A 27,465-nucleotide genomic window follows, 5' to 3' on the forward strand; every position below is an offset into this window, starting at 1 on the left:
AAAAGAATCCAACACAATACCTTACTTGTAAACCACACTGGATACAGCTAAACCTACTGCTGACAATTTTAAAAGCACCGCTGAATCTAATGGTACCTGGATTAATATCAGTTAGTTCTCTAACCTACTGTTTATTGAGAAGTCAAGGCAAGGAGCCATACAATGTACAATTTAAGGAGGGTAAAGCTTACAGATACACTTATGCATTTTTACTTGCTGTGTACTGTAGAAAAGTCTAGATACTGAAATGTTTGGAGCAAAAGAACAATTAAAAACATTGGACAAATTTCTGTTAAGCAAAGTTGTGCTGCACTTGGAAAATTAGCAACAAACTTGTAGAACTTCTGAAGTGACACCGGTATGTAAAAATCGATCCAGCGATTAAACTGCATTGCTGAGAAAAAGGTTTAGTGGTATTACATGGTATCTCAGTGTATCCTTTACCAGATTCTATGTAATTCATTATTTTCTATATTAATTATGGTCAAAGTGACCTCCTCTTCCATTGCCTGTATTACTTACTGGGTTTCCATGGGAACAGATAATGGCATGCTTAACTTCTTTAAGTAAATAATCTGGCAAAAGCCTTGAAATCTCTCTCTTACCAGCCTGAGCCAGCCTCAGAAAAATAATTAGCAATATATGAAAAATGTGAGTTATTTTGGGTTATGTCCCAGTAAGCTGACAGTGTGTTAATATCTTTTTCATGCTCAGGCAAGATGTAACTAAATAAAAAAACACTTTAACATATTGTTGCTAGCAATATCTGCATTTCTCTGGAACTGTTGGTCTTTGTGTCTTTGGGGAATGGTGAGTTTAACATTCTCTCTCTACTTTGCCAGCTGTACTCCTGGGACGCTGGGAGGATGTAGTTAAACTGTGTATTTCATTCCCATGTACAAAACGAGTCTTTTCCTAAGGCCTTCGCTTGCTGCTGTCCAGGTAGGCAACTGTCCTTATAAACAAGGGGGCAAGGGTAGGCTGGGGGCCTGGGAGATAACCCTACAATATCCCAGTGCCTTCAGGGGCTCCCCTCTCTGTCACAACTTTGCCTTCTGATGTCTTGAGAGGGCTGTAGCTAAGACTTTGTGTAAACATTCCTTTGGGGTAGCTAAGGTCCCCACTGGCTGGTCTATGGCAGATACCATCATGCTGTGCACCCAGACTCATGCTTTTCTGCTCATGCTGCTTCCAAGGTGAGACGTGATTACACTAGGGGATGTACTAGACTGGTTCTTATCAGCAGAATGCAAGCCAGGACCCTCCAAGTCTCCTGAAGAGTCAGTCCCCAATGCTCTTCTTGCTTCTGAGATAGCTCTGACATAGAATAGACTGTCCTGGGACCAAAAGTCAACTTACATATTTGGTTAAGATATGGAAATTGGGACCTTATATGACCTCCAGTGCCACCTTAACCTGATGCTCTTTAAATATTAGTTCCTATTAGAATCTCCTGATAGACTGGTTTGAAACACCTATTTCTGGGCCCTCTACCGGGCTATAGTTTCATGTGTCTGGTCTGAAGCATGAACTTGCCAGGTGGACTGGAGCGGAGACCACATCTGGGCAGTCCTGTTCAACCCACTCCATTTCCTGAGCTAGCCTGGGTTATTCTGTTATGCTGAAGGAGTCACACACCTGGCCGACCATTCTGGTTCTTTTCCTTGGTTAAGTCCATACGTCCCAAGCCCCTTTCACACCGGTGAAAGTGCAACCCTTCCCAACACTCTCAGTACCTCTTGAGCAGTTAGGGGAGACTTGGACAAAAGCTATAGTCACCATTCTGTTTGTCTTGCTGCACTTTCCCCCAAATGACGAGTAGCTACAGTCATAGTAAGAGTGGTAAACACAAGTGTTAGGACTGGTGCTGTAGCTATGTCGTAGAACACTTGCCTTCTCTTTATGAGGCCCTGTGTTCACTACTGCCAATGCCACCACCACGACAATAATGTCAGAAGAGAAAAGCCCACCCAAATCCAAACCCAAACCCAAAAATGAAAGCTGAACACACCATCTGCCCAGTCTTCACCCCCTTCTACCATCAAAAGAACACGATACAGTGGATATGATTATTAATTCTATGTTACAGATGATGGGATCACGTTTTAGTGACCCTGAGGTGACACAGCTAGTTAATGGTACAGATTGCTACCTAGCAGGTGGCCAAGAGCCAGCTACATTCCATAGTCTGAGGAATGTGGGAATGGGGGCTCGAGTGGAGTGGCTTGTTCGTGATGGAGCTCAGGTAGTGCATTCTGGCTATTTGGGGGAAGTTCTACTGCAGAGGCAGAGGGGATGACCCTAGTCTAAAATAAACACATTTTCCACAGGAGAAATCTGGGGTTGATCCATGGAGAAATTAATCTCACCCTTCTGCAATCCAGAGCCCTGACATAAACCATATGGGGCCCCCTTTTTATACCCTCTATTCTCTAGGCGGGCTCAGGGATGCCCAAAGGTCTCTGAGCTCATGGAGTCTAAGTTGCTAACGTGACTTCCTTCGTTGTGTCAATTCCAGAGACCAATGTTAAATCCTGGCTCCTTAAGTACTCTAGGGTGATAAACATTGCCTATGCAGGGGAACTTACCCATCTGCTGCCTTTGTCTGTGCCTCCAGTGAGAGAAGAGGTGGCAGAGACTTTCCTCCTGAAGCTCTGACCTCCCAGATATGTCCCTCATCTACTGTTGGTAGCAGATGAAGACCAGAGAAAAACACCAAAAACCTCAGTGACGGCCTGGACCCTGGGGCTGTTGTCTCTGCCTATGTCTCCTGGTGGCTAAGCACAGAGCTGGGGGCATAATGGGATATCTGCCAAAAGTCCCGTCTTTTGCTAGAGGAAGCAGTGTACAATTGCTCCGCTTCTCAATAACACCTGTATTCCCACTGAAGCAGCAATCGTCCTCAAATTGCTCATGGAAATTCCTTATGCTACATTTTTGCAGGATTATTATTATTACGACTTAGCACTGACATAACATTTTATGTTTGCAGTGCGCATTATCGTCTGCACATTAGCTATTATTAGGGAGAGCTAAACAGACACACAAGGCAGTGTCTATTTCCATCTTTGTGTGAGGTCGGTGGAATAAGGGTAATTTGAGGAGCGCAGGTAAGCGAGAGCCTGGCATTATGACGGCTTAAATGTGAGCCTGGAGGTGGAAGAGGCAGTAGGTGACTAAAAAAAAAAAGTCCTCTGTCCCCTGTCCCTCCACATCTTAGTTCTTCCTAATGAAGAAGCCTGCAGCAGGGGCAGGCCGGGGTGTGGCTGGGCTCCTGATACTGTGGAGATTCCATCAGGCTTTACCACTTTTCCAATTATACTGTTATCCTCTGCTACCTCCCCACCCCTTTTTCCTCAGAGAAAAATATGGAAAAGAAGCGGGCACGCCGACTTCCAACAGCAGGCAAAGTCCGCTGTCACCAATGCTGAAGGATGGGCTGTCAAGTCCGAGCACACTGGATTCCTCCGGGCGAGCGAAGAGCGCCAAGCCAGCTGAGTGCCACTCTGGGCTAAGGGGCCTCAGAGACAAGCAGGATGGAGTTAGTGAGCTTGGCTCTTTCCACAATGGGTGGCCAGACGAGGGGAGAGGCTGTTGCTTGAGAGAGTGCTAGGGAGGAGTTGGAAGTACACAGGAACAGATAGGGCAGAGTAGACACCGACTTAACAAGGACTCAGTGGACTCCAGGGGGAGGTACCTAGGCCAGAGGCTCTCAACCTGTGGGTCTCAATCTCCTTGACAAAACTCTATCACTAAAAATATTTACATTGTGATTCATAACAGTAGCAAGATTACAGTTCCGAAGTAGCAACGGAAATAATTTTAGGGCTGGGGGTCACCACAGCATGAGGACTGTATTAAAGGGTCACAGCATTAGGAAGACTGGAAACCACTGGCGTAAGCTGATGGGCAAGGCCAGTGGAGGAAGGGACAGGTCTTCCTAACAGTCTGCCCACCCCAGCAGTAGTCACTCTTCCAACCCGCCCTTAGCAGATGGTGACTGAACGTCCTTCATGAATCTTTCCCCCTAAGAGGCCTTAATTTTCTTTTCCTGGTGCATGGCTCTACACACACACACACACACTATACACTCAAAAGTTTATTATTAATAATAATAATATACCATTTCCTGAGAAGCACAGACATCTTTTCCTGGGTGGTTCACCAGTCCTCTGGGACTCTTTTCAAGCTCTGCTTTGGGAACCACTGACCTTGGTTTTAGTCTCTCTCATATTGTTGCCTTGTGTTGTCAATTCCTTCCTTTCTCACCTACCACAAAAAAAAATCACCAATCCTCACGTTACAGGCCCTCTGCATCTTTTGTACCTTAGAACTACCTGGGGAGTGTTTTAGAAACAATGACTGGGCACTAACCCAGGGCATGGGTACCTGTAGCAGGTTCCCCAGGGCATCCCTATGTGTGGCCCGGACTGGGACACGCATTTATACTGTCTGTTTATATCTTCTGCTATTACTCTCCATTATAGTGCAAGGTATTTTCAACTTGCCATAAATAATTTCATTGATTCTTTCCCATAATCTTATTAAGGAAATGGAACATGAGCTCATGCTGCTTTTAAGAAAGCTGATGACTGGAGAGGGGACACCATTTGGCAAGCTGTCCGAGAAACAACACTAAGGGGCATCTAGGAATCTGGCCTGGTCTGGCCCCGTTATTTCTCCATGCTGGTCAGCATTTCACTGGGGATACCAGTTCTCAGTCTGGCATGTTCCTTTGTCAATAGTTCTAATGTTTTCACTACCAGAATAACGTTCTCTTCAAAGCAGCGTCCGGGGCAGTGTGGCCATCCTCAAGCTCAGGAAGCGGAAAGCCTATGGAGGAGGAGGCCTAGGACGGCTTCTCAGAACGCTGGGTATTTCATCCACACAGACAGACGGCGCTGGTCCCCGTGTTCTAACTTCATGAGAAGTTCCTTCTGTTCACCCTGGAGTGTGAGCGTAAGCCTGATTTGGGCATCTTTTCCGAGTCCTTGGGCAGGAAAAGCAGCATGTATTTTATAAACTCTCTCATGGCTAAGTTATAGCAGCTTCTCTTCCACTGGTGAGAGAAGTTCAGACATCAAGACCATTTCTACACTGAGCACGATAACCTCCCTCACATCCTCGCTCAGCCAGTTTTTTTGCTTTGCTCGTTAAAGTGATTTGTTTTGAGTTTCTGATGGGTATAATTTTCAGGTACTAATGTTTTATTCTCACCAGCAGCTCCTCACAAAGACCCTACGAATGCTGAATCCCCAGTTCAGCGCTATCAATCACATACTAAATGCTTTTAAACTGCGCTACCTTTTTCTAATTGAGAAATAGAGCTGTTTGGGCAAGTTTATTAGGTGACCTTGATTAAATTAAAGAGGTCAGGGATGGAACAGGCTTCAAGCCCATAGTCAGTGATATTTTTTTTAAAAAAATGACTTTCTTCCAATTAAGTAGGAATTAGCATGAAATATTTTGTTTCTGAAAGGTTAAAAGAATTCCTTGGAGGAGGCGGTTCTCTTGTTACTCTTTTCTTATTGGACTCGAGAGAGAAAGTGCTGCAGAGAGCTTCCTATATAGCACAGCGCTGATGATCTGCCATCAATTACAATATTCCTTAGGAGCCTAGATGTCACATAGCAGGGGCTGGAAAAAAAAGTCTAATTTAAATGTTAATGTCTATTTGAAAAGCCCAAGGACCTAACAACTTTCACTAACAAAATAATAATAGTAATAGTAATAATAATAATGAAATCAAGATGTAGCTTTCATCTGCAATAACTTCACCCTAGCTCTTTCTCTTAGCATTGTCCTTTACCTTCCCACATTTCCTCATGACGAAATAACCTGACTTCTCATTCTTTCTGCCCTAAAGAGTCATGAGTCTCTGCTACACAGTTAGGAAAGCCCAATTCCACAGAGAAGAGGGGAGTAGTCTGGGGGACCACCCAGTGTTTCTGAGGAACAGGGATCATGAGAAATGACATCCTTCTCTGTACCTCCACACCGCTGTTCCCATCAACACTGGAGCCCAGCTGACATGGGCTCCATGAAGGAGGGAGGTACTGATAGATTAGAGAAAGACCAGGTAAGGGGACAGGATGAAACCTCGGTAGGTAAAGTGCTTGTGTTGTAAGATGAAGTCCTGAGTTTGCTCTCTTGGAACCTATGTTAAAGACATAAAGCCAGGTATTACAGTGTGTGCTTGTGATCCATGCTCAGTGGGAAACACAGACAGTTGGGTCTTTGGATCTCACCAGCTGGTCAACCAGTACGGCCTACTGGGTGAGTTTTAGGCCAGTGGGGGAGAGGGTAGGCAAACAAACCCAAAAGATACCTGAGAAACAACAGCCAAGGTTGTCCTCTGGCCTCCACGAGCACATATATACAAAGACAGAGAGTTGGGGGGGGGGGGATACTTGGAAGCTTGATACCAATTCTCAGACTTAGACAAATATCTTAGGGTCCTTATCTGAAAAAACATGAAAACATTGTGAAGTATAGTGAAATTATAGTTTTTGTTTTCATGTTTGGCTCCAAATGAAGAACAAAAATATCCCCCAAGAGGTAATAAACTAGTTCTTCATGGTTGTAGCTTCTTATCCATCCAATGACCCCTCATCTGCTCCTCCTTCACCCCATCGTGTACGATGCTGGGCATCTGGAGGGAAGAGCCTCTCCCACCTCAGATGTGCTCGACCAATCGGCTTAAATACACACAAGTTTCTCTCAGGCTCACAGAGTTGAGATGAACCATCGTATTTCAGTTTTTCTCAAGTCTCGCCATTCTTTACATCAAGGGTTCTCTGCTGGCTTCTGGTGGTAACAGAGCACACAGCAAGTGAAGACTGTGTGGACTGAGGACCCGAGACTACTCAGGAAAAGGAGGACTGGTAACAGGCTATCAGGGCTTCCTGGAATTTATGAGCAATACTTTCACTTCAGGGACCGAGTCTTAATTAGCCTTACAAGACTTTAGTAATTTCCCCTTTAATCTGGTGCTTCCAGACAAAAGCCATGGTCCCAGACACACTGTAAGGATTCAGTGAATGTTGTTTAATTTTGTCACTGCTTTGTATTGTGACAATGCTTAAGATGAGTCGCAGAGGCAAAGGGCCAGGGAAAGGGATAATTTTAGGAATTGCAAAAACTACACTAGAAAGGTCTGGTATGAAGATAAAAATAGAAACTGACTTCTAAGTCACTAATGAAGAATGAAAGCTCTCATCCTGTCCCCAAAAGACTAGCCAAATATATTACATATTGAGCCTTACAGCTTATAATTACAATAACTCAACAAGGTTCACTATTGACTTTTTATATTTATTAAGCAATTCCACTTATTACTGGGGGGTACAAAAACTCAATTTCGGTCCTTATTAAATTCAGTATATTGGGGAAAGAGGAGACATATTGCTTTCAGCAGCTTTTCTAGAACCAACCTTCTCTGGGTGTGGGGACTGCAGTGAGACCGATATTACCCTGTATGTTCTCCCTCAGACTTTTATTTTAAAGATATATTTAGAGGCATATCTCATAAAGAAAAGCCCTGGAAACAGGGAAACAGGGAGAGGCACTTCAATAAGTCCTGAAATTAGATGTTGAGTCAATACACTGATAGTCTTGTGGGCTCTCCTGGACCCTGGGGGTGCAAAGAAAATGGGGAATACAATGGGAAGTCAAAAGGCTGATATTGCGGTTTATATCAGTCATTTAGTGTGTGTTCATGTTCGAAGAAAGTGTCCTCATTTTTTTCTTTATCACTTTGGAGAGTCAGGTAACAGAGGACACTGGTTGTGACTGTGTGTGTGTGGTTCACCAATACCAGCATTTCTTCAAATTGTTTCTTCTTTCTGTCCATACTCATACAGCAAACACTCTTTAAGAAAGTAACATTGTGCTAGATTGTGCCAGTTTCCCACATACTTATCTTTGTTGGAGTGGACCTGAAAACAGTTTATGGGGTGAACCATTACTATGCAATACTTGTGGGAACTGTTTAGCTAACTGTCAGCACCAAGCTGACCTACTATTAGGAATCATTTCTGCTACAGGTTTGTTGCCTGCATGACCAGTAAGGCGAGGGTGTTAGAGGGGGGTGGTAGCCTGGACTTTGGGGTTGTTGAAATGAATAACTGTTCTATCATCTCTAATCATGTTCACCTCTTCAATATCAGCTACATTATTCACAGTCACTTTTTTTTTTAAACTCTGAAGCTTTTGTCACCAGTCACCTTTCTGCAAGCTATAACCTGACCCCACCCAGATGTGAGTTTGATGTCTGGCTAACTTTCCTTAATTCAGAACTTTAAACTCAGTGTTCCTCAGAGTATTATTAGGATAATATACTGACCTCTTGTTGACATCTTGGAGGTACACAAGGAAGAAAAGACAAGAATCATTTATAATAAAAAATCAAATTATCATCTTTTATAGACACACACTCTAAATATTCTTATCCATTTTCTTACAAGTATTCTCATAATATGTACATTTTGCATGTAACACACATATAAGCACACATTTGGAGTTACTCACATTTGCCATTTTGTAAATGCTTTTAACACTTAGCAACTACACTAAGAACCTTCTAGTATGTCATTTTTGGTGCGCGTGCGGGTGCGGGGGGGGGCTGTTTCTGACTAGTATGTCATTTAAAATCTCCAAAACATGACGTTTTTTCTAAATCAGGTTTGCTGTATTACTAACCAATTCTAATGCTCTAATGTAGTGTATATAATATTACAGTGAGATACTTAAGAGTTTCTAAAGTAATTCTGGGAAATGGCGATTCATATAACTACTTCATGCTGTGATGACAACATGCCCCAAGTGGAAACCCAGACACTGTAGAATCAGGAAGGACTCATGCCAAGCTTGCAGTGTCCAGTCTGAAGCACTGTGGTTAACACTGTCATGCAAATGATGCCCCAGACATGATTCTCTCTACGTCTCTGCTAGTGACGTAGTGGAGTTTAAATAAAAAAAAATCTTCCTTTAAAACATCTCGGGAGGTTTAACACATTGTGTGAAAATGGGATGCCCCAGCTGCTGAACACATTGTATCTTCCAAGAATCAAAGTGACTCAATCAGTAGAAGAAAAGCATCTCAAAGCCACAGGAAAGCATAATATAGTAAGGATTTGTAGATTACTTTAAAAATCAATTTCTAGGGCTTCTAATTACAAGATAAACATACAATGGCAAGTGGAATTTCTGAAAATAAGAGAGAAAACAATTACTTTTTTCAAAAAGTAATTCCTTTTCCATTAGTATGTAGCTACCTGGTCAGGATGATGTCTGGTCAGGGTCTAATAGTTTGATGCCACCAACTGTGCTTAGATGAACCATGAAATACAAATGCAGAGGAGGATGAGGACATTGACGCCCATTGGCAGTATATCATGGTACTAAGATGCTAGTAGCAGCTATGTTTTAATATGGTCTGATATCGATTCTCTTGGCCAATGTCCCACTTTGACAGCCTTGCAGCCACACAAATTTTAGATGGAGAGACACAGAGGAAAATCAATGGATATGAACTTTTCATTAGTAATTGGCCACATATCTATGGCTTCTCAGCCAAGCTCACATTTAATGGATCTGAAACATGGTCTTGGATGGCTGTTCCAGTAATTAGGTCTCCAGAACCTCAGGTGTTCACTCAGGTAGCCTCACCTCCCAATGGTTTATGAAAAACTCAAGAACCAATAGGGCACACAGACTTGCTTTGCATTTCTTTATAACATTAACGTATCAGAAGGCTTTTAAAAATGTGTTATATAATCAGGCCTGTCTAAAACCCAAATAATGTAAAATTACCTCTATTGAGCTTTTAAAAAATATGCTGAAGTAGATCTGCTACATCAAAGGACAAAAAGAAAAAATAGAAATCCAAACTTTGTCTATAGCACTATAATAACCTTCTTTTCTGCTATATTCACCATCCTTAGCTACTGACTTTCTTTGGAGACTATATTTTGTTTTCATATGAAAAATAGCTTTGCTTTTAAACAATGCTAGCTGCTACTCCAGGTGGGGGAAGTGAGTTGACATGCTGGAAGTGTCTATTAAAACAACAGGCCAGCAAACCAGCCCTTGACAGCACACAAGTCCCCTTTTCATAATCAGGCATTCCTCTGTATTGCTTACAGAGTAAAGGGGGAAATCAGTGATTAATGCAAGGCAAACTTGTCCGTGTCTAGCAAAACAACAGAAATCTACCAACTCACCCAGAGTCTGCCATCTAACCCCTTCCAGAATTATTCTGATGGCTTTTTCCAGAAGTCGTGAAGACTACACTTAAACGCCAACAACACTGTGTTAATTTTGCTCAAACTTGAGCTGAAAAACATATTTTAACATCCTGTCAGGACGAGATACTAAGAGTGTCGATAAAATGACACTCCAGTAAATGTAAATTTAGACTGCTGTTACAAGCCCCTGCCTGGCTCCAGGAGGTGTTAGGTTGCTATAGTATTTTCCATAGCAACTTTGCATCTTATCACATAAATATTCCCTCAGTGTCTTTAGAGCCTGCTAAGGAAGCTGGGGAAGTCTCCTACGAGCCTTAAGGCAATGAAATGCCCCCAACCACAGGAAGCCAGAGCAGAGATGATGGTTTTCTGGGAAGTGGAAAAGCATCATCGGGGCTGTATGCAAGGGGTGAGACTGAGACCCGATTGTCTCACAGTCAAGCCCTCCTTGGCTTTCCCTTTCAGACAATGATTTAGATTTCCTCAGTCCCTTCTTTGGCCTGGTAGCTACTCAGTAGCCCAAGCCTTCTGCCCAGTTCAGAAGGTCTCATTGTGTTTGGAAGGAAAGCAGAGCCTCACTGAGACCCTGTGTGTTTTGTAAGTGTGCCTGGGAATCCTAGCTTGAGTGACACATGCACTGGAAGCCATCAGGAAGCCATCAAGGGAGCCTTCCTGGCTCCAGGCAGACACAGGTGTTGAACCCTAACAAGGGCTCCACAGAGTTTTAAGGGAGGGCAGCAAAGCAATGGTGTCCTTTGGAGACCCTTAGATCTCCTTGACACAAGGCCATCTCAAAAACACAGGGTAATTTAACTGGAAGTTGTCAGTCATGGAAAGTTGGCTCATTATGAGGAAGTCGGGAGCCAGCTGTGGCAATGCTAGGTACCACAGAACAGCAAAGACACACACTTACAGTAAGATCCAAGAATTTACAAACCAGATACATAGGGTCCTTTTGGAAAGTAAGAGGACTCCCATCAGAAAGGGCCCCTCAGCTACAGCATCTATCTAAAAAACACCTGTCTCCTAGTATTTAAAAGGTAAATCAATTTTCTAGGGGAAAGGATTTTTGTATTTTTTTAAGAATCCTGTCCATTATGGCAGGGAATTGTAACTGTACATAAAATGAGGGAACTGAAAAATCGACCCAAAATAAACATTTATTGAAGTCCGTTGGTAAGATTTGCACAGTGTATATAAAAACAAAACATAACTATTCCCTTGTTGGCTCTTCCGTTCCCGGAAGGCATGCAGCTGAGGCTGGGAGGCAATTGCTTGTCTTTGATTCAGGGGTCCTCCCTAAATAGATGATACTGCTTTTTTAGGAGATGTCTGAGGCTGTCAGGAAATGGGGAAACAGCTTGTCCTTCTAGGCTTCTACTCAACGCTGCCCCTGCCTTAGGGAGCATGGGCCCTGGCATGTGGCTACCTACGGGGCCCCTCCCACTTTCCACAGCAGACATCTCTTGTTCTGCCAGGCACTAAACCTCTGTGGTCAGCTGCCCCAGAGCACAGACTAGGCCTCCCTCTCAAAAGGGAACCTCAGGCAAGCTGCCTTCATACTGCCATCTTTAGTCAGCTACAAGACTCCAGTTTGGTATTTAGTAACCCCCCACCCCCACCCCGTGGTGCCTGGCTGGTGTGGGGCCTTCAGCGGGGCTCTACTCAGTCTCCCTGTGGGGCATATCTCCACTGGGCTTTCAGAACGTAATTATGAGGGGAATGAAGTAACAGAAAACCAGGGGAACGCAGTACATAAAACTAGAGATAATCTTGTAACTCAAAGACATCAAGGGGACAGCCGAAGACAACCTTAATATTCATAGTTTTAAGCCCAAGGCACCCTGCTATGGATACAACTATTCAGATCAAATACTGAGATTCTAATTAAACGTGAGTCACTAATTTGACTCGGCTGCTGGAAATCATTGTTCATCTTCTTGGTGAAACGAAAAACAACAACAATAAAACAAAACGGTATTGTGAATTCCTATGGAATATTGACAACGCAGAGAAATCTTCTCATTTGTGGGTTCAAAATTTGTGGGTAGGGAGAGGCTCGGGATAAGAATGCTTACTGTACAAGCCTCAGAACCTGATTTTGGACCAAAGGGCAGGGGAAAAGAGCTACATGTGGTCTCCATCAGTTACACTTAATTAGATGGGAGGCGAAGGTAGGAGAAGTGCCTGGAAGCTTGAGGTCCAGCTAGTCGGGAATAAGCAGCATAGTGACAGGGACAACAAGAGACATGCTGCCCAGACACGCACAGGGACACGAGCACGTGTGCGCACACACGTGTGCACGCACACACACACACAAGTTCATATAAGGAACCCAGAGTTTAAATGAGGTTCAGTAAGAATCTACAAGCATTTGTTATGCTCTGCAGAATGATTTAAGGGTTGTCTGTTAACCAAGGATCTTTTCATTCCACTTTTCTAAAATTTGTGTTTCCTGAACATGCATGGTATACTGGATGGACAGCATAACCTTAAGACAGGGATGGATGGTAGCACACTTAACTTCCTGGCTTTAGGACATATCTGTCATTCAGCTTTGTGCCTTAATTAACACACCATGCCATATTTCTTCAAAAGGCATCCATCATATCCCCTGGAGGACAGGGCATTGGGTCTAACTCTCTTTGTTTGGAGCCACAAGGACTTCCCCATGTCACTGTGGTGCTTTGCAGATGCCTTTGGTAATCAGAAACATGCCTAATCAGCCAGTGGCACCGCATTTTGCACAAATTGTGAATGTTTTGGCAAAGGGAAGCATTCTCGTTGACTACGTATCTTAACATGTGCCCTTTAAATTGAGTCAGAGCAAATGTTCTCAGTGTTAATCGTCTTGTGAAGAAAAATATCAAGAACATTGCACTCAGATGGGGGAGACATTGCAAGGGAGGGATGAGAGTCAGGGTCAACACACATCAACTGCTTGGAGAAAGGTCTGGGGCCAGGTGCTGGGGGAAGAATGGAGATAATAAGCAGAGTACTACTGAGTAATTATTTTGTACTTGGCATTATTCATAAAATCAAAAGCCACCAACATACAATGGCTCACTTAACCCGAACAGATTTAAAACTTAATTGGGTTCTACCATGCCAAGACTTCCAGGTGTGGCTCTCCTCCTTCCCTCTTTGTTTCAGCTGCCCACCCCCACCGTCCACTTGGAGGGAAGAAGATGGAAAGACAGAGACAGGGAACGTAGTGGGGTGGAGGAAGGACTAGATGTGGATTTTAAAGGTTTGGCTTGATTCTAGCAGGAGGCAAACTAAGCAGTAACCCATTTACATTTTTATCAAAAACTAGCCTCATAGGCTCTGGAGGGGAGTGCTGATCTTCCTCAATAGACGCTTTGATAAATGTGTCATGGCTTTCAGTTTATTAGCAGAATCATTTCCATTTCCATCACTATTTCAGTTTTGCTCCAACGAATGCCTTTTCTCTCTTAAGACCAACCAGTGAGGAAGTGTGAACGGTCTGCCAAGAACTACATTAAAGCAGAACCAGGGAACTCTAGCCAAAGATATGCTGTTAATCATTTTACACAGGAAAGAGTAAAAAAATAGAATGGCGTAGTCTTTACAACCAGGAAAAGCAGAGACGTGTTGCAATATTATGGTTATTAAGAAATAAAGCCCAAGGTTATCATATAAGCACATATATACATAATCAACTGTGTTATTTCTAGACACAAAGTCAGTTCGCGCCATCTCATTGGAAAACGCTCCTGCCTTCGCAGTTGCCTCTGTCCTAGCGGGGAGATGGTATGTAAAGCTGGCACTGGGGGCTCCAACCTGACCATCCTGAGGAGCACAGCTTCACAGGCAGAAGGTTCTCCAAAGGGTGCTCTTCCCTGGAATTTCTAAGAACTTCTGGGCCAGCTATTTCTTTGGGACATTTGAGGCAAAGAGAGAGTTTGTGGCCAGGAGGAACTGGGCCAGAGACAGCTTCCCTAGAGGAGGACAGAGAATCTCATGTTCATGTTTGGCATCTCCCATCAGTTCATCAGAGCAGGACATTTTAGAGAGAAAGCTTCCATGTGGGTGACAGCCAGCCACACATTTGTACCTAAAAGTGAGTGATGTGGAAAGGTGTTTCCTTTAGGCTGTGAGGTCTCTGTTCCTGTCCCCGTTCCTTTGCTTCAAGCCATTATTACCATAGGTTAGTCCAAAGATCAGATGGGAATTCTTGCCACTAGGCAATGTTCTGGAATATTCAGGCTGAAAGGGAAAGAATGGCCTGCTCGTGGGCAGGATCTCCGGGGCCTAGTGGAATAAAATTGGTCAGCTTCTTACTCCTCCCTTTAATCAGCTCTGTGCTCTCTGCCGAAACCACATGCCATGTCCCCTGTCCCAGCTCATTTGAAGAAACACGGGAAGGACTTTGAACTGCTGGGGCCTGGCATCTGAACTCCAGTCCTTTCATCTCTTCCCTCAGTGCACAGCAGACAACACGCACTGCATTTGCTCATTAATTCTGCTGACCAAAGAACATGCCTGTGGAAAGTCTTTAAAGTGTAGGTTAGGCTTCATGCTCTCATTGGATGCCTGGTGGGGAAACCAAGAGAGGGCTGGGAAATTGCTCTCCAGGGGACCTCTATGGAGGACTGTTGGTCCCTGAGGAAGGTACAGGTCCTTGTCACCTCCATGGACGCGTCTAAAGTTATGTTCAGGTATCAGTCCTGTGGACATATGGTCGTCCAGATGGGCTCTGTGATTCTATTGTTTATATCCATTTTTATGTTAGCCTATTCCAAACAAACTGGGAAATCACATGCATTTCTCCCTAGGAAAATTGTTACATATACAAAAAAGGCACAGGCTCAATTCAGAATTTCAGACTGACAGTTCATTCACACCTTAACATCCCACAGAGAACCATTTACCATCCATTGTCTGCTCTGACACCCAACTGATTTTGCCTAAGGTCAATGCCCTATATTCTCCAGGTTCACCCAGTACTACTAAGAATCATTTACTACTATCCAGAACTGCCCACAGTCCTTACCCTGTCCCTTCCCTGGGGAAAATAGTATACAAACATTATGCCACGTTGGGCAAAACTCTTTGTGTTTAACTATGAGTGTATCTCTTCCATATGGTCTGCTATTGCCATTTCATCTCAGGGAACCTTCAGAGGGCAAGGGAGGGGTGGTTTTTGCTTTTACCCCTACACTTCTACCAAGAAATTAGCCAAGATCCTCTAGTTCAGTCACCTGTAACCTTTCAGTTAGAAACCAGAGACAGGTGTATGTTTCATTCCCTGGTACATGCAAGAAGATGAAACTTACTATATTTCTCTTATTTTCTTTTCTGGCAGTGATGGTGACTGTGGGACTTGCCAGGTCCATTACACAATATGCCCTCCCTTACACAAGCTATCTACCTTTGGTGCCTCCAGTCTGGACCTGTAAACACCAAGAAAGAACTTCCATGTGAATCTAGAAGACAGTTTTAATCAGTCTTAGATGAGAAGAAGTGTTCAAAGGCTTTCTTTAAGCTCCACCCTTAGCTCAAAGAGGGCATGCCCCTGACTTGATACCAAGTGTGACCCCCATCTTGATGAGAGGTCAGGTGAATTGTATTGTGGGAAATTTTCAATTTTCCAGCATGCTGGCTTGGAGGTTAGCGAGCTTCTTTAGGGATTAAACAATTCCTAAGCCAGAAGTGCATGGACAGAAACTGAATTTCATCTGTAATCCAGCATCAGCTGGGGCCGCCACACTCTGGAAAAGGGGTTTTATAGGAACAGGCTCACATCCCTGAAAAAGGTATCTGCATATGGAGAAACAACTGGAGCAATTTAAATCATTGTGTTCCCAAGGAGGAGTCTAACGTTCTATTAATAAAATGTAGTCAGTCAAAAGATGAGAGTTTAGTGTAACTCAAATAAAAGTGAGTTATGTGGCCATTTCCTCGCACTTATTCCCCACATAAGATCCGGTGCTCATTATGATGCCTCCTGGGGACCTGGCAGTTACCAGCATTACCTGATTCATCGACTCTCATTTTTTTTGTTGGGCTGTCACAGTTCTCATCATCAGACATTTCCATTTCCTCCTCACGGCGGATGCCCATGAGCTGCTCGCTCTGAGCGTTTCGTAGTTCCTGAAAGCACAGGTTACAGGAACATCAGAAACGTGGCCATACATCAGCATATCATCTCCCCATGGCCTCTGGTAGATTACGATTCACACATCAACATTTAGAGTCTAAAGCTGCCACCCCAAATCCAGAATGATGTAGTGAGGGGAATGGGTTGGTAGAAAGACTCAAGGTTTCAGTGTCAGATTTGGGAGAAATCCTTGCTCCCCAATGACTGTAAGGGCTCTTTGCTAAATTAGTTGATCTCACTGTTATCTCAGTTTCCTGATTTATAAAAATGGGGATAATGTCTGCTCCAGCAGGGCTACTGAAAGGTTACAGAGAAATAGATATTCCATAGCTGGCACATAGAAGTGACATCAACTGCTAGTAGAGATGTGAGCAATGGGACTCTTTAAGGAAGGCTACATTTAGACTGAGCCTAGTGTAGCTTTAAGGATACTACTATATACCTATTTGCTCAATTTGATGACTGGAACATTGTGGTACTAATGGATTATAGGATGAAATGATTTAAGACACGTGAAAGACTTTAGTGTATATGTGTAGCATGCACGCACATGTGTTTGTGTGTACATGTATATATGTGTGTCCAGAGATGGAAGTTGGTGTTTTACTCTCTTGCTCTTCACCTTACTTTCTTGATACAGGGCCTCTCATTGATTCAGCTAGACTGGGTGGCCATAAAGCTCTAGAAACTTCCTTCTTTATTTCTCTAGCTCTGAATCACAAATGGATGTCAATGTAGTTATTTCTATGGGTACTAGGGATCTGAACTTACATCTCCATGTGTGCTTACAGACTGAGCCATTTCCCTGGCCCTGCATGTAAAAGAGTCTTGGTCTCATACTAGACACTGCATTGAGCTGATATGTATGTGTGTGCCTGTATAAGACTTAGCTAAACATTCATGCCATTCATATATTCATGATATAAGATTCAAAAGATACTGAATCAAATAAATGCAGAGAGGCCTTCTCTTTTACAGCCCATTGCCGTGTTCACAGGGCTGTGGTTTTGTGTTAGTGATAGCTTAAGCACTACTTTTATAACCACAGATCTGAGGACCTGCCAGGACTAGTGACTAGGGCAATGGCTGAAATCAAGTCAAGAAATTTCATTGAGCTTCTGTCTACTTACCCATTAAGGGGGATAATATTAAGACATGGGTGTTTGGCTAAAATGATGTACTAGGAAATCCACTGTAAAAGGTACTAGATTATACATAACGTCCTTACCAATGCTCCTAAAAGCAGAATGCTGTAATTGTTTACAGTAATTGGCTATATAATTATTTTATACCTAGCTGTGTATTATGGACCTGTGAAGCCTTATACACTCTGTTCTCAGAGCATGTACTGGTGTCAAAAAGATGTAGAACAGAGAAAGGCCTCCATTGTAATTAAAAGCCAAATACCAAGATAAGCTTACTTTATACTAAGTCTATGAGTAACAATAAAAGTAAACGAGTCCACTCATTTATTGGGGGCATGACCACGGCCCACTCGGTAGACATGAACTTGCGGCCCTGGCTTTGGAAGTCTTTCCTTAGCCCACAGATTTGAACAGCAGCCGGTGGAAGGAAAGTGCTCATGTTAACAGTATTCTAATGGACACCTCTGCACCCAAGAATTTCCCTTGTGGAGGACAGAGAAACAGAAGGGCATGCAGCCACAGGGACAACAGATACCCCCCCACTTTGTGACTGACCATGCCACCTAGGAGGAAGAGGGGCTGATTCTGCCTTAAATAAAGCTACCAGATCTTGCAGTTAGACACCATATTTTATTAGTAAGGAAATGTCTGGGCAATGGACAGCTAATTTTTCTATCGATGAAGAGCCCAATTCCCAAAGAGGTGGCTTGGGAAAAAAATAAAAAAACAAGGGAAAACCAGGTGGAACAAACAAGACTGAAAGGGCGGTTGCTTAGTTCTGCAATTAATGACAAAGTGTCACATGACAGTTGTTTTGTGAGGAGTGTGGCAGAAAGGAAAAATATCAGAGGGAGGGGAAGCCAGGGTGTTTCCACAGGGTGCTGTGGTTCGGCAGTAAATCACTAACACACTCTAATAAACCTGGAGAGGTGTTGCAGGTAATTAACAGATGCTGTACATGGGAATGCAGAAAAATCAAGCCAATTATCAAGCTTATATGCAACTGAGAAACCATCCACAATGTTAAATTACTAACTGGTATTTAATCAATTAAGCAACATGTAGGAGAGAAAATAAAAGGTAATTTAGAATTCTGTTTTCTCATGCTTTCCAAAAGAGAAGGTTGAAGCGGCAGGAGGGACTTTTGAGATTCACATTTCACATCTCTAGAGTCTCTACCCCATCCCCAGGAATGGGAGAGCAGGCAGGATTCCTCAAACAGAGGCAGGCAGGAAAGCTTGACATGTCCTGCTCTGAACAGAGCCAGGAGTGGGAGAGGGGAGATGGGAAATGATGTAGGACCAGTATCTGATGTCTGCTGACATAATGGAGAATGGCCTTTCTGTGCCCACATTATTTTCAGCATCCTGGCACTTACTGGGTCTGTGAAAATGTCCTTAGTTACATTTTATTTTATATGAATTTTTAAAAGTCTCCAAAGGTTCACCATTCCCAAATCAGAATCATTGTTGTGTCATAGTTTACAGACTCCAATTTGAGTTTGCCTAGCCCTCATGTCTCTATTGCATTGTAAACAGAAGCCTTTTTTAAAAATTTCCCCCTCTTGAAAATCAACTTTGACTTAGGTTGCATTTTGGTGTCAGAGAGAATCAACCCTTCCTTTGTCTTTGGAGCCTTTGAAAAGTTAAAGGGAAATCCTACCTCCTCCTTACAATTCCCAACAGTGAAAGCAAGCTGGATTAGTCACCAGCCACCTTCTTAGTGAGCACCACTTAAAAATGTCCTTACCAACTACTGCACTAGTGTTTCCAGCATCCATTACTGGGAAGTTACTCAGCATTTGCCATAATAACAGTGACAATAAAGGATCTATTTAGTATTCATGTGGATATTACATGTAGTGCCATTGGTATTCAACTGCAATTTAGCATTAGTTAATGGGCACTTAAAATGCTACCCGAATGATTGATATCCCAGGACTTTGTGTTTCCTCAAACTCTTCATAGAACACTTATTTTTCCAAGTGTGAGCCACAAACCATTACATAAATAAACCTTACCTTCTATAACTTTGTGATTTTTGAAAGAGGGGAGTGTCTTTTAGAGAACTTTAATATTAACATGCTAGAAATGAAGAGGCATCCAAATGAAAAACATTCTCTCACTTAAAAGGAAGCAAAGGAAGACAGAGTACTTACTTTTACAGTACAGGTTCAAAGCGTACACTACAGGTGGAGTCAAAAATAACAGCTGGATGACCAATGACTAATGACACAGTTTGGTCTGTCTAGGTAGCAAGGAAAGTCAAGTCGTGGCCTCTTTCCTTGGCGGTAGATACTCACACTTCACACATGCACTGATGCTGTGAGCTCAGCTAGCCTGGACATTCGCTCCCATCATGAGCTTTGCACCAGGGAGAGATGTGACAGAACCTCCTGGCTAGCCAGTGGTTAGGCATGTCTAATGACAAGAAGATGTAGGGAGGAAGGCATACTTGCCATTTCAAGCCCAAAGAGCCAACTGTCATCACCACATAGATCACAGAAGAAAAACCTCGTACTTAACGATTAGTTTTCTAAATCGGCTTATATGTACATATTTCAATCTATTTTTCGGTAAAGCATCTTGGTTTGTTTCTGAGCCAGCTCTTCACTATGAATTGGAAAGTTGATTCTAAGTGTGAAGCCAGCTGCTTTTCTGGACAAGAAAGGAAGTGGAGCTGGACATGGAGGGGACAATGAGACAGGACGATGGCAGAAGGACTGCCCGCTGTAACACAACCATTAACGGCTACAGCCACTCTACTCTCTGCCAATCCAGCTGTGTGATGGTGGTTAGAAAATAACAGTAAAATCACCAACCTCAGAATGCTTTCGCCAAATGTCTATGTTCTTGCGCTGAGCTTTCGAGAAATGGTCCCAAGCTTTTTGTCTGGTAGAAGCGTTGAAAACGGCCACAATCTGCTCAACTTTGGTGAACAAGGAAGTCAAACAAGACAAGTAATTTATGTTGTGATCACTATAGGGAAGCAAAGCAAAGACACTAGGAGTCTATGGATGATGTCACAATAGAAACAACATCATCAATATCCATCCAATTTGTGCCTTTTTTTGTACTTACATTTTAGCAAGGTTGGGGATGTCTCCCTTCAAGTCTGTCTCCATAACGTTAGGTTAAAATAAATTCTATAAATGACCAGGGGAAGGATCATGGGCATCTACCTCCAAGCATCCTTCAGCTGTTGTTTATTAATCTGATGTGGCAGATTATAGACCTAGATCTATAAATATATAGACCCTGATGCTACCATACAAGTAAAGGTATATAAAGTTCTGCCTGACTAGGGGCTTCAAAGGAAAATCAGGGTGATGTGTCTGAAACCCAAGAACCAAACGTATCATTTTCCTTTGCTCTCCATCTCAAGGGCCTAAGAACTATTCTCTGAAAGCACCACTGTATCAAAGGTCCACATAGGGGCAATGGATACTTGTGTTGTAGGTTGCTTAGCCCCAGGAACCATTCTTCCCATTTTTTTTTTCTCTAAAGACTGAACCTAATCCTCCTGCCGGTTGGCTGGTAACAGGTGCTACCCATTCCGTGTGAAGGTAGACCAAAGCTTACCTGAGCAGGAGCCTGCGGGTCTGACTTCAGTACCAAGAGGAGCTCTTCATTCTTTACTGAGTTCACCGCCTATCTCTGGCTGTTCCCCAATGACCTTCTAAGCATCCCCTCCCTACTCTCAAGCCATTTGAGGTTTTAATTCTATCGCCTTGACTTTATCAATCAATTCTGTTACCTCCAGGAACTGTGTTATTCAGATGGTAAATGCTGAGGGATTGTGAAAAATCATACAGAGGAAGGGATGGGGTCTTAGTGGATGCTAGGTATAGAGCCAACCAACTATAGACTCAGTCTTCTTTGATCTGTAACATGGGATCAAGAAACTAGTTTTCTGAATTAGTTACATGATTAAACCTGAATTCTAAATGTTGAGTTCCATTCTTATGGATGTTAGTACTGCATCCCATAATTCCTAAATGATTCCTGAGGCTCTGTTAAAAAAGAAGACTTCAACTCTCTTCTGGATCTTCTGGCATCCAAAAAAGATGTCACGATAGCAAAGCCCCAAAGATGAGTGACCCTCAGTGACAAAAAGTTAGCATACAAAATGGAAAAGTACTCAATGTGTCAGAGCAGCATTTCTCAGTCTATGGATCACGACCCCTTTGGGGGGGGTGAACAACTCTTTCACAGGGGCCATATATCAGATATCCTGCATATCATATATTTACATTCTGATTCATAATGGTAGCGAAATTACAGCTATGAAGTAGCAACAAAAATAATCTTATGGCTGGGGGTTAGCACAACATGAGGAACTGTATTAAAGGCCACAGCCATTAGGAAGGTGCTAGAAGGAAGTAAGATGTGTTTCATTCCTCACGACACTGTGAATATTTCCTACACTGCTAATAAATACTTCTCAGCCTTGATCTCCAGGTATTTTCACGCAGAGCACAGAGCGTTTGTGTTTGCCATTTTGTACTTGAGAAGAACCTCAATTGTAAACTTATCTAGAAAACCCCATTCTCCTATTATACTAAGAATCTGTTACTTTCAGTTTTAATGAGACCATTTTCTACAGACATGACTTACATTCTCCCTGTGCATCTGTGGCACCCCTGCACTGCCTTACCCAGAGGAGGAATAAGCTTTTAGGTTCATCACCCTGAACTTGCATAAGTGCTGACCCTCATCTGACCTTTACCCTCGGTGTGCAGCATGGTGTGGCCACCCAGGCTGGAGGCTGGAATCACTGGTGATTTTGGCTGTCCCTTGCAGGATCAGCCCAGAGAAGCTAGGACAAAGTCAATTGCCAGAGCTGGTGATCACAAGACTCCATGGCTTTAAATAGCAAAAGTCAGTGATTGGCATCATTTAGAAGAGGACAAGTTATGTTGTTCAGGGCTAGCATTTGGTGATGATAATCAAAATCATGCTGTCTGATAGAGAAGACTTATAATGAAGAAGACACAAAAAAGAGTAAATGATGCATATTCATAAGTGGAGGAGGGTTTGAAGGAAGATTTACCACCAACGAATAAGGAGGAGTACAGAGGGAAAATAGAAGCTAAAGCCTGGATCATTATGGTACAAGTTACAGGTGAAAACATCAAGTATACACAGGTATGTTTGCTGATTGAAGGTACATGCCTCAGTTGGTTAGAGGACTTGATTGTTTGAGGCCATAAAGTAAATTCATTCATTCATTCATTCAACAAACACCTGGGGATCTGATCGATTACCAAGTAGCTGATTACTAGACGTGTATACATTTTTTATGAGATCTTGGTCTTGGAGATGATACAGAAACAAAATCAGATAATTACTCTGCACGAGAGAGGTATGTTGGACCACTTGGAGGAAAACAGAGTATCTAAGTAGGATCAAGGAATAAGGGATTCTGTCAAGAGGAAGGCAACATTTTCCAGGCCTTGGCTGGTGATTTGCTCAGGAGAGAAGTCTGCAAGGTTGGAGCTGTGAAAGGACTTTCCATGGAAGTAGCTGGAATAGTGGAGCCAAAGGTCATGAGAGAAGAAACGGGGAAGATCCATGTATTCATCCAGGCCATGCAGTTGCTGCTGTAGGTCAGGGGACAAGAGCCAGTGTGGCTGGTGTAGGAGACATGACAGCGGAAGCTCTGAACGAAGGGTGGGGTGAGCAGCCATCTGATAGGAAGCAGCAAGGGGGTGACTTGCTAAGAGGATGCGGGGAGGGGTCCAGGATGACTCAAGCTTGGGAAGAGCATCAGAGATGCAGAGAACAAGCACAGATGGAGGTCTGAGCAAAAAAGACAGGGAACTGGCTCTGAGACATTTTGAGCTTGAGTATTTGCTGAAGGCCACCCAAATGGAACTGAACTATGAATCGGGGTTTAGAAAAACACCAGAATTCTAAGATGTGCCTCCAATTCTCTGGGTGTTCTCGCATCCCTTACAGAGTTTTCTTCAAATGGATAAAAAGCTAAAAGAAAAACTAGATGGGATTTAATTATAGCCTTTTCTCATAAGAGTTTTACATTTCCAATCTCATAGACACACACACACACACACACACACACACACACACACATCACCTCTAGCACCACCAACAAAACCCTAGGAAGGTAAGAATGGTGCAACTCAATTTAGGTTTGAACAACACTCTCACAGCATTTACACTGCACAGTTCAGTCTCCTGTTTCTGTAGACACCTCCTGAGCAAGATGTTTGTCTTACAAACGAAAGTGTTCAGGCTAAGGCGAGTGTGAATCCATCATTAGGGAAAGACACTTCAAAGAGAATGTCCCAATGCATGTGATGCAAAGATATTGCATTGCATGGCTTTAAACCCACAAATTGGGATGGTGCTAATCTTGATGTCACAGGTGAAGACCATAGGCTGCCCATTGTCTCTCAGTGGACTCAAGTAGTCCCTGATCCACACTACTGCTTACGGCTTCCTTGGCAATCTTCACACTGCTCATTCTATGCACAGTGAGGCCACACACAATTACTAACCAAAGGGTACCCACAACTTCACTTCTCAAGACAGCAGCTCACAGACAGTTGTGCCATAGGGAGAACACATTCGAGTCAGCACACTGTATGATGCCTTTGTCACCTTGGCAGTCTGTAAGGCAAGACGGACTCCAGGGTTCTGTATCAGATGACTAGCTTAAATTCTGCACCATGCATGTCACATATTTAAATCAAACAAACAAATTGAGCATATCCCCAATAATCTGGAATTGATTGACACTGCTTTTTGTCAGAAAATGTAGATTAGCCAGGCCTGTTTTGCACCTCTTGCCTACTCCCTGCTACCTGCCCCTTGCTTTGTGTTCTGTATAAACTGGGTTTTCTAAGTACCATGAGGAAAATCAGTGAGGAACTGTTTAGAAGCTTGCAGGAATGCCAGTCTCCATTAGATGCTACCCCAGAGCACCTACTCTGCCCAGAAGGCTTACACAGACAGAATAAAGGGGCACACAACCTTACCAATACTGCCAATTACCCTATGTGGTTGTGAATCCCTACTTGTGATTATCACATAACCTACGCATGTGCACATGTACAGACACATTCAGACACACAACATACACACAGATATAGTTGTACTTCAGTGATAAAAAACACTTCTTGGGGCTAGAGAGTTGGCATCAAGATCACAGGTTGCGTTTCTAAAGGACAGGGTTCGATTCACAGTACCTACATGGTGGTTCACAACTGTCTGTAACTCCAGTCCCAGAGGATCTGACACCCTCTTCTGGCTTCTATAGGAACCAGGCATGCAGGTGGTACACAGAAATACAAGTAGGCAATGCACACAAATAATAACATCTCTTGAAAACTAAATAGCTTATAAACTGTCTTTCGTGCTTCCCCTATCCCCAGATGTTTGAACATCTGCTGGGTGTAGAACTGACTTTTTTTGATAAAATAACTTAATTATTAAAAAATACTGATAGCAACCTTACTCAGAACACCGAAAGAGGATATGAAAGGCTACAAACTAATGTATTAATTGAAAATTGGACATACCACAGTGTAGAATAGAAATTCATGGGAAATCGTGACGTATTTGTACCTATTACAGGTTAGATATCCCCTGAGAAAATTATGCTTGGTTAAAAGTTAATCATCAAGACAAAAATGACAATTTCCTCCATATAAATGTCGAGAAGGGACTGACCACATACAAGGGAGGGGTTTATCTACGGTTTGGGTGAAGGATATAGGACAGTTACGATTACAATGTTTGTTCAAACAATGACAATTAAAGAGATAACCCTGTTCTACAGCCGGCTGTGATGGTGATGGTGACTGTGAGCCTAAGGGATACACCAAAAACCATTGAATTCTATTGGAGGGTATGTGCACATCTCAGCAAGCAGCTTCCAAAAATACTGCATCAGGAATTTGACCCAAAATCTTAAATATTTAGTTTCAATGTCATGGCATTGCAATGAGCATCAGTTAAAGTACCCACACTGGGCCACTGGACAGCCATCTAGCAGCATGGCTCTCACCTCTATTCTTCTTGGGGTAGCCACTCTCATGGAAGGACTGATTGGTTGTCCTATACAGGGCACTGACAGACCCGACAAACTGGAGATGGTGAAAACCATATGTGGTTTGGAAACCCAGTATGTGGTGCTTGAACCTGGCTGAGCCCACTAGAAGCTTCCTGCCTCCAGGTGAGTAGTCCACAGTCCAAGTCACTGTTCTCTCTTCCCAGCCCACTATCCTTCTAGAGCAGCCTTTGGTCCAGCCCGTGGTTGCTGTGGTAGCTGTAGGTCTCCATCTCTCAGGATCTCTGCCCCTGTCTTCATGTCTCTTTCACTCCATGCATCTTGGGATTCCTCTGGCACCCAGTTTGTGCTAAAGGAAGTCTTTCTGGGTACAGGAACCTACATCTAGCATGCTCCCTTGCAAGGGATGTCCCAGCACCAGGGCCGAGGCTCTAGAGAGTAGTAGTGGCAGCCCCTGGGTCGCCTCAGCAAAAACAGATTGTGGCCATGGATTTGTGAGGCATTTGTCCTTAGTCTGGCTGAGGAAGAGGAGCTTAGAACAGGACAACCACATATGGAGACATGAACTTCATCTAAACCAGCCCTCTGAAGGAAAAACAGAGCATGCAGTGCAGATCTCAGAGTCTGGGGCTGCGTAAGATCTTTGGATTCTTAGCATGGGGCCGAGAAGCACTGAAAGCACGGAGACAGAAAGAAGGCAGGTACCGAATAGGAATATAGTCCTTTCTCCTTCACTGCTGCTCCCCCATAGCCCCAGTACCTCCAATATGCCCTGTGTCCCAGCTACATAGCTGCGAAAAGAACATAAATCCACTTAGTGCCCCAAATATCTGGAGCAACTGATTACATTCTTCCAGGCCGAAGGCTTTCCTACATAAAGCACTCAAACAAATCTTGAAAGCCTAATTTTTGTTTTTAATGCTATCAGGCTCATGATAGAGCCTTAACTCTGTAGGTTTCAGAAGAACTCCCTTTTTTGCTTTTAGGGGATAACATATTTCCAAATCCTCCATGAATGGCTCAGAAGAGATTTCCAAAGGCACATATCAAATGAAACAGTTGACCTACCTCCCCTAGCTTGTTATTGTTGTCTTTAAATGCTAAAGCTGGGGATGGGGAATTCTTCATGGGAAGGAGGGACAAAAGAAAAAAACCCGAGACTTTTTTTTTGACATAGGGTTTCTCTGTGGCTTTGGAGCCTGTCTTAGAACTCGCTCTGTAGACCAGGCTGGCCTCGAACTCACAGAGATCCGCCTGCCTCTTGAGTGCGCCACAGCCACAACCACCCAGCCACTTTAGATGGAGCGGTGGAACTGATATGCACTGGCCATACGTGGGAGTCTTGCCAGGGAGGGAATGCCATCAGTGACTGCAGTCTCAGGACAGACACCAGGTGCCCCAAGGAGAGCGGTAACACTGGCACCTGGAGGAGGCAGCGGCGGCTCAGGTGCTCAAACTCCTGACTCCTTTGTGGTCCTCGGGCTAGTGCCCGAGAGGAGGAGCTGCTTGGAAGAGAACCGTGGAAGCAGAAATTTACAAGGATGGCAATATTTGAAAGTGACCTGGACTAAACTTACTGGTTGAGGAATGACAGGGCAGTTAGGGGCTTTGCCTTGAGATGACTCAACAGATCACCATGTGACACTGAATTCATTATAGACCTGCTAAATTTGAACACTTCAAAATGCCAACCTCAATCTTGATTTCTCAGCTTCCTGGGTAGAGGAGACAGAACAACTGTTTCTTTTAGGGAACTGGGATACTGAAAAAGTATCTTATAAACCATGAGGATCTTTTGTTTGCCAAATTCTAAGCAAGCAGGCAATGGTCAAACTGCTCAAGCAAGTGCAGAGACACTGGGCAGACTATAAGATGAAGATCTGCACAAATCCTAGTTCAGCAGGGTCAACTGCAG

General features: G+C 43.4%; 1 protein-coding gene across 5 annotated transcripts in view; it reads right to left on the reverse strand.

The window, feature by feature from the left end:
• Positions 1–27,465, reverse strand: part of Enox1 (ecto-NOX disulfide-thiol exchanger 1) — a 557,937-nt gene that overhangs the window by 82,687 nt on the left and 447,785 nt on the right. For all 5 annotated transcript variants that reach the window (XR_005881833.1, XM_013114092.3, XM_013114091.3 and 2 more), the window contains 2 exons: positions 20,338–20,444; positions 16,247–16,364 (listed from right to left, as the gene is read on the reverse strand). Coding sequence is in view for 4 of the 5 variants with exons in the window: in XM_013114092.3 (XP_012969546.1) it covers positions 16,247–16,364; positions 20,338–20,444 (225 nt within the window). In the remaining variant the exon portion in view is untranslated. The remainder of the gene's footprint in view (positions 1–16,246; positions 16,365–20,337; positions 20,445–27,465) is intronic.

This window comes from Mesocricetus auratus, unplaced genomic scaffold (genome assembly GCF_017639785.1).
Source record: "Mesocricetus auratus isolate SY011 unplaced genomic scaffold, BCM_Maur_2.0 Super-Scaffold_2245, whole genome shotgun sequence".
Lineage (NCBI taxonomy): Eukaryota > Metazoa > Chordata > Mammalia > Rodentia > Cricetidae > Mesocricetus > Mesocricetus auratus.